Source organism: Diabrotica virgifera, chromosome 1, assembly GCF_917563875.1.
Source record: "Diabrotica virgifera virgifera chromosome 1, PGI_DIABVI_V3a".
Lineage (NCBI taxonomy): Eukaryota > Metazoa > Arthropoda > Insecta > Coleoptera > Chrysomelidae > Diabrotica > Diabrotica virgifera.
Window position 1 is genome coordinate 33,648,633 of NC_065443.1, and position 7,678 is coordinate 33,656,310.

General features: G+C 30.9%; 1 protein-coding gene across 1 annotated transcript; it reads left to right on the forward strand.

The window, feature by feature from the left end:
* The first annotated feature begins 1,310 nt into the window (after positions 1 to 1,310).
* On the forward strand, positions 1,311 to 6,928 carry LOC114337703 (alpha-lactalbumin). The gene is made up of 2 exons (XM_028288216.2): positions 1,311 to 1,594; positions 6,664 to 6,928. Exons 1-2 carry the CDS (start codon positions 1,368 to 1,370, stop codon positions 6,869 to 6,871), a joined length of 435 nt encoding a protein of 144 aa, XP_028144017.1. The 5' UTR covers positions 1,311 to 1,367; the 3' UTR covers positions 6,872 to 6,928.
* Positions 6,929 to 7,678: the final 750 nt, after the last annotated feature.

A 7,678-nucleotide genomic window follows, 5' to 3' on the forward strand; every position in this document is an offset into this window, starting at 1 on the left:
TTTTTTCGAGATATTTGGCAAACGTATTCGTAATATAATAAAGAATGGCGGTACAGAGCCCAATTTGAAAAATATATTAATATGTGGAAATTACTCTGTAATTAAATACAATATTAAAAAAACGAGCCTGTACCGCCATTAAGAAGAACAAAAAAATGCACTTTCTTCAAATAAATTTTTTATCCGATGCCTAGATTTGTGTCATTTTGGAACTACCAATGAAATAAAAAATTTTAGTAGTTCCAAAATGACACAAAATCTAGGCATCGGATAAAAAAGATTATTTGAAGAAAGTGTATTTTTTTGTTCTTCTTAATGGCGGTACAGGCTCTTTTTTTTAATATTGTATTTAATTACAGAGTAATTTCCACATATTAATATATTTTTGAAATTATGCTCTGTACCGCCATTCTTTATTATATTACTAATACGTGTGCCAAATATCTCGAAAAAATATTCAAAATTACAACCGCAATCTTGGAACGCGTTTTTGCTACCTGTTGATCGCTACTGTATCACCTTAAAACTTATTGATGAAGATGTTGTTGATGTAATGGTTGAACTCTAATCTAATATATCAGACTGCCACAATCACCAGACAATGGCTGCAATGGGCACAGAACTGGTAAGTACCTAGTATTTTCGAGCAGGGAAACATATTGCCCTTTGAGCATGTATTCTAATAAATTTAACAACATCGACTTGTATTCACCATATTTCATTAAAATTTAATATGTAAACCATATATTATAGGGTTACCACTTTAAATAGTGTGCTAGTTCCAACTACTCAGCAGAATGTAAGTGTTCCCACATGTTTTTTCTTTTTAACAGTCACAATTTCAACCGTTTTGCTTTAATCTAACGTGGAAATACTTCATTCTAGTCACTGAAAATGTTCTGAATTAGAACGAAAACGATTTGCAATCCATTTTTATGACATTTTAGATAGTTTTTAGTAAACGATTTTATACCAATATACAATCTGAAGTTTTTTACTTCTGTATGAGTTTTATAGACCATGGTATACAGCCAACTATTGGGATTTTCCCATTGATTTTTATAAAATTATATTACTAAAAGTTTAAGAACTATCTATAGATTGTCCTAACACTATAACTAGGATATTAAATTCTATGTTAAAAACTCTAAGTTGAAATATTACTATAAAAGAGTTTTAATATTTTATTAATATTATCTTACAGATAGAAACATCTCGTTTAAAAGACCACAAATCAAAATTCAGAACGCAACCGGAAGAAAAGAAAACCACATTGCCTGATACTGTAGCTTGCGTCTAGCTATCTCGTTGTAGTAAATTTAGTCTTTATATATATTCCACCTGTACAAGTGCACAGAAAATCAACCATGAAAATCTTAACAATTTTCCTTTACGCTCTGGCAATTTTGTGTGCTTCGCAAGCAAAGATTTTCAAACGATGTGAAGTCGTTCATAAGTTGGAGAAACATGGTGTGCCAGATTGGCAAATACCGACTTTTACTTGCCTAGCGAAGTGGGAATCAAAATACGACTCAGAAAAACTTGATTACAAAACTGGAAGGCACGGAATTTTTCAAATCAGTGAGAAAGTGTGGTATGTACAAAAGTTTTTTGGGGTCTATTTGGGGTGGGCAAGTAATGTGTTTTTATTTTGTTTTTTGAATTAAGTTTCCTGACTCCAGAAAAGATGTATGATAAGATAACTTAGTTCACAGTGTTTTGTTTTATAATTAATTTAATTTTTTTCCGCTGCCACAGAGCTATAATAAGAATGAGATTTTTACGAAAAGATCTAATCATCTATTAAATGACAAGTTCGTTTTTTTTTAATTTATTATGGCGGCCTGAGCCAAAAAAGTGTTTTATCAGATAACTGCCATTACATAGTACGTATTTTGGTTGATAAGTAATTTTTCCACTGCCACAGAGCATGTTATAAAACTAAGAAATAAGAAATAGTTTTTAGCCAACTATTTTCAATGGGAAATGAGCCACAATTTTACAAAAAAAATGATTTTATTAACGTTTTGACGCGCAAGTCGGGTGTCGTTGTCAAAATACAAAATAATACAAGTATTCATTTTATCTAGATTTGGTGGAACATATTCAAATATCAAATTTTATGCAAAAATGCGAAAAATCAATTTTGATGATTTTTTAGCTTTACCTCGCGGTATCTTTGGCCACTGTAAATATTTCCTTTTGAAAATTTTACTGCGTCATCTGCCATCTTTGAAGAATTTAGATAACAATGAGATTTGCCCTAGATGTTTAAACAGACTAAAAGAGAAGTTGTTAATTTTTAAACATTTTGTCGTCAGATTTCGTTAGTTTCATGTTTACTTAAAAAATTTAAGTGACAAACTTTTTAGTTTATAATTTTGAATAACACAGCAATAAAATATAATTCATGAAGTTTTGTGAAAAATTGTAAGTCAAAATATGCAATATGAAAAAAGTTATGTGATATTATAAACGAGCGGCACACCCCAAAAAACGCTTATTTTTCGAGATACTGACCACGATGTGGTGAATGGCTAATTTTGATCATACGTTATATTCTTGATTATGCTGCAAACGATAATTAGGTTTATTTTAAATTTTCTGTGGGGAAACATTGCAAAATCCCAATTTTACCCTAAAAATAAAAAAAAATGAAATCACGTTTTTTTTGCGTTTACTCGCTATAACTCTCTTCCATTTTAATATTTTTTTCTGAAATTTTTACAGTATATGTTGAGTGACAAAAGTTAATCAAGTTGAGTGACAAAATTTGAAATTTAGCTTTTTAGTCAAGTTTATGTTAAAATACAGAGTACAAAGAACAAAATGTTTTATAGAAAAAAAAATGGTGCAAGTTTTAGTTTTAAGAAAAACGTGATTTCAATTTTCTTTTCATTTTTAGTAAAAAATGCGATTCGGTAAAAGTGATTAAAAATTGCGATTTTGACAATGTTCCCCCATCTAAAAATCAAAATAAATCTCATTTTCGTTTTCAGCACTATCAAAAACATCAACTACGATCAAAATTAGCCGTTCACCACTCCGTGGTCAGTATCTCGAGAAATGCGTTTTTTTCTGGGAGTGCCACTCGTCTATAAAGTCACATAACTTTTTTCCTATTGCATATTTTGACTTGAAATTTTCCAGAAAACATTTTCACGATGTATGTTTTAATGCTGTATTGATTAAAATTATAAACTAAAAAATTTGTTCCAATTTTTTTAAGTAAACCTAAAACTAACGAAATCTTATGACAAATTGTTTAAAAATTAACAACTTCTCTTTTAATGTATTTAAACATCTCCGATATATCTCACTGTTATCTAAATTCTTCAAAGATTACACAGTAAAATTTTCAAAAGGATAATATTTATAGCGACCAAAGATACAGCGAGGTAAATATGAAAAATTATCAAAATTGATTTTTCGCATTTTTGAATAAAATTTGATTTTAGAAATACGTTCCACCAATTCTAGATAAAAATAAACTTCATATTCGGATTCAACGACCTCGAAAATACCGGGTGTCCACTTATATTTTCCCCCATTTTAACTGCCTATAACTTCTAAACGGTTCAAGATAGAAATATGCGGTTTTCGCTGAAATGTTTTATTTTAGTAAAAGTTTTGTCTGAATGGATTGAATTTTTTATATCGCTTTCAAATACGAAATAAAAATGACGGATTTTTAAAAAAAACTTTGTTGATTTTTTTTAATGGAACACCCAGTATATTTTTTTGTAAATTGAAAAAAAGGTCATTCACCTATCCAGCGATATAAAGTTTTTCAAAATCGGTTGTCAAATCAGTGAGTAATTAATTTTTAAAATGAGGGGTGCAACGTGGATATCACATACCTAAATAACATAACTGAGCAAAATGATATAATGTTATGTGATTTCCACATTGCATCTCTCATTTTAAAAATTAATTGCTCAGTCATTTGGCAACCGACTTTAAAAAATTTTATACCGCTGGATAGGTAAATGACCGTTTTTTCAAGATACAAAAAAATATACTGGCTGTTTTAATAAAAAAATCAACAACGTTTTTTTTTCAAAAATCCGCCATTTTTTATTTAAAAGCGATATAAAAAATTGTCATTTACCTAAAAACTTGAAGAAACAGTGGTTTATCTATCTAGCGATATAAAATTTTTTAAAATCGGTTGTCAAATGACTGGGCAATTAATTTTTAAAATGAGAGATGCAATGTGGAAATCACATAACTGGCTTAGTTATGTTATTTAGGTATGTGATATCCACGTTGCAATTCTCATTTTAAAAATTAATTACTCAGTGATTTGACCACCGATTTTGAAAAACTTTATATCGCCAGATAGGCGAATGACCTTTCTTTCAATTTACAAAAGAATATACTGGGTGTTCCATTAAAAAAAAGTCAACAAAGTTTTTTTCAAAAATCCGCCATTTTTATTTCGTATTTGAAAGCGATATAAAAAGTTCCATCCATTCAGACAAAACTTTGACTAAAATAAAGCATTTCAGTGAAAACCGCATATTTCTATCTTGAGCCGTTTAGAAGTTATAGGCAGTTAAAATGGGGGAAAATATAAGTGGACACCCGGTATAAAGAATGACCAAAATTTGCCATTCACCTATCATGGTCGCTTTTTCGATTTCTAAGCCTTAAATTAGGGGTGTGCTGCTCGTCTATATGTTGTTATCGTTAGGTTTATAAACCACTAAAATCTGTGTCCATTACTTACATACATTTTATTATTTCATTGTCATTGATAATAAAATATGTGAAATTATATTATAGCATAAAACTGGTTTGCATAAAATAAATTCATAAAACTTTTCGGAATATTAATAATGAAAACCATAACCACATTCATAAGTTTTTCCATTTATCATCCGTAATAAAATCTATTAAAAATTTTTATTAAATCGATGTTTATATCACGTTTTCCCTCGCAATAATAAATTGCTATTGAAAAAAGTTGTTTGTTTTTAACAACCAATATTGGCCACTACGAAAATTTCAAACAAATACATAGAACAATGTATCGCCCAATGTTCCCATCATTTTAATGGGAATTTATTAAACAAACTAAGCGATTAAATTTTAAATGTTGGTTGAAAATTGTAATAAAACACATTTTTGTGCATTTCAAAAATATATAATATTACTAGATAGAAGGGAATAATAATTTTATGACCTGCAGTTAGAGTCAGTGAGGGTAAAAAAAATGACATAACTCACTCTGTTTTTTCAATGTGTCTCCTGTAAATAATTGTCATTCCATATTTTTCGTGGTCTTGCCACTGGTCGTTTTCTTATTGGCGAACGGTCTCGTTGGTCTCTCCCCATCTTTACTACTCTCTTTGTTGCCATTCGGCTTATAAGAATATTCCATTCTACTCTTCTATTTCTAACACAGTCCTTAATGTTCTCCACCTTGCATCTCCCTCGTTATTTCTTCTCCGTCATTTCTAGCATTATTTTTGTCGTCTGTGTCACGTCATTTTTCTGCCATTATTGACCTTATTATGACTGTTTTGTAAATTATGCCTTTCATTTTTTTGCAGATATTTTTGTTTCTCCATATTGTTTTATTCAGCCAACCTACAGCTCTATTAAATTTGTTCTACTCACTTGATCTTCCACTTCTGTCTTGAGCTTTCCATAGCTAGATAGTGTGATGCCTAGATATTTGAACTCCATCACTTGTTCTATTATCTGACCGTCTAGCTCTAATTTATGTGGTGTAGATTTGCTGTTGTTACCATGCATTTTGTCTTTTTTTTTGGCAAATTAACATATTAAGTTATCTGGCAGTTATACTAAATCCCTTACTTTGGGTTTCTTTCTTATCCACTCGATTCTCCTTTTATCCATTAGTATTATGTGCAAGATTTCCCTTTTCATTCCCAACAGGGAGCACGCATTTATTGTATACCTTGGTCTTAAGATGTGGATATCTTTCTTGGATACTGCCGAGTGAGTTCAGAACCATACGCTACCAATTTTCTATACCTGTTTAAGCTGGTACAGTGTTCCAGAATCCTAAAATGTATACCATGAGTGAATGTAAGATGTAAAATAAGCCAACGGGCTTTGATACGACCGGTTCACAACAGACGGCTTTTATGGAAAAAATAGATTCTCCTTTTTATCCACTCGATTCTCTTTTTATCCATTAGTATTATGTTCAACATTTGCCTTTCCATTCCCAACAGGGAGTACGCATTGATTGTATACCTTGGTCTTACGATGTGGATATCTTTTGCTTTTAAGGATGTAGCTTAGTTTGCCAGATGCCGCCCATGCCATACTGGTTTTGCGTGGCTGCGTTATATCACATGCGGCAAACATTTGGGATACTACTGAGTGAGTCCAGAAACATACGGTACCGATCTTCTATACCTGTTTAAGCTGGTACAGTGTTCCAGAATCCTAAAATGGGTACCATGAGTGAATGTAAGATGTAAAATAGGCCAACTGGCTTTGGTAGAACCGGTTCACGACAGACGGCTTTTATGGAAAAAATAGATTCTCTCTGTTGACGTCTTTTATCCTTTAGTACCCACTGTAGAAGTGATCATGTTCTCCAATGTTTTTATCAATATTTTTATGCACAATATTTTTTGTACAAAATGGCGAAATTTCTTTAAGATGTCTCTTTCTTTGTAGGTGCTCACCTGTTGACTACCCTGGGTTGTTATGTGAAACTACTTGCGACAATTTTAGAGATAATAGCCTTGGAGATGATATAAAATGCGCACTGAAAATGTACCAGGAAAGCAAAACGGTTACCGGAGTTGGATACGCTGCGTGGGATTCATACTGGCCATATTGCGCAAGTGGAGATAACATGGAATATATTCGATATTGTTATTAAAGCTGACTTTAAAATATTAATAATTTTATATATCAATAAAATACATAAATAAATAAACCATTATAAATTTTTTTTATTATATCGTCCACATGTTTTAGGGTAGTCAATGAGGGTATTTGTCTCCGAATTCCATCCTAATACATCGATTTACTTGATATTTTCACAGTAAATAGGGAATAGCTCAAGAAATAAAGTCTATATATGTATATATACCTACCAGGGCGCTTTTACGTTGGGGCATTTTTAAATGGGAGGCAAAATTTTATGGTCAAAATAACCACGAAAGTGAGTAGATAACCTAATTCTAAGCAAACACTGTTCTATATTTCTTTTTGAAAACTCAATACGTTTTGAGTTATTCGTGGTTGAAAATCGGCCAATTTCAACCACGGTGGTTCTTTGCAAATATTTTAAAAACTATGTATCTAACTAAAAAAACTTTATAAAACATTTTTATAGCTTATAAAAAAGCAAAGAGATTTGTTCCTTTATAAGTCTTCTAGTTATAACACAAAAAGAGATATGGTGGTTGAAATGAGTTTGTTTCTTATGGTGAATGCTCAAAGCGGTGTATTCAACTTGAAGTAACAGAGAAACGGTCGATTTTAGGTGTATAATGCTACCAATACCTTTTGTAGTGCTTGAAAAGACCTTAAAAGTGAGCAATATTATATGTCGATTATATTTAAACTAAGCGAGATATGCTGCAAAAAAATTGATGATTAATGTATTTTAAGAAAAAGTGAGAAGTATGTTTAACTCCTCATCTACCAAAATTTAAATTCATAGTTTTCGTTCTACAATATC

Coding starts and splice junctions, on each gene's coding strand:
- LOC114337703 (XM_028288216.2), top strand. CDS start 1,368: ATGAAAATCTTAACAATTTTCCTTTACGCTCTGGCAATTTTGTGTGCT. Junction 1,595..6,663: donor CAAATCAGTGAGAAAGTGTG/GTATGTACAAAA, acceptor CTTTCTTTGTAG/GTGCTCACCTGTTGACTACC.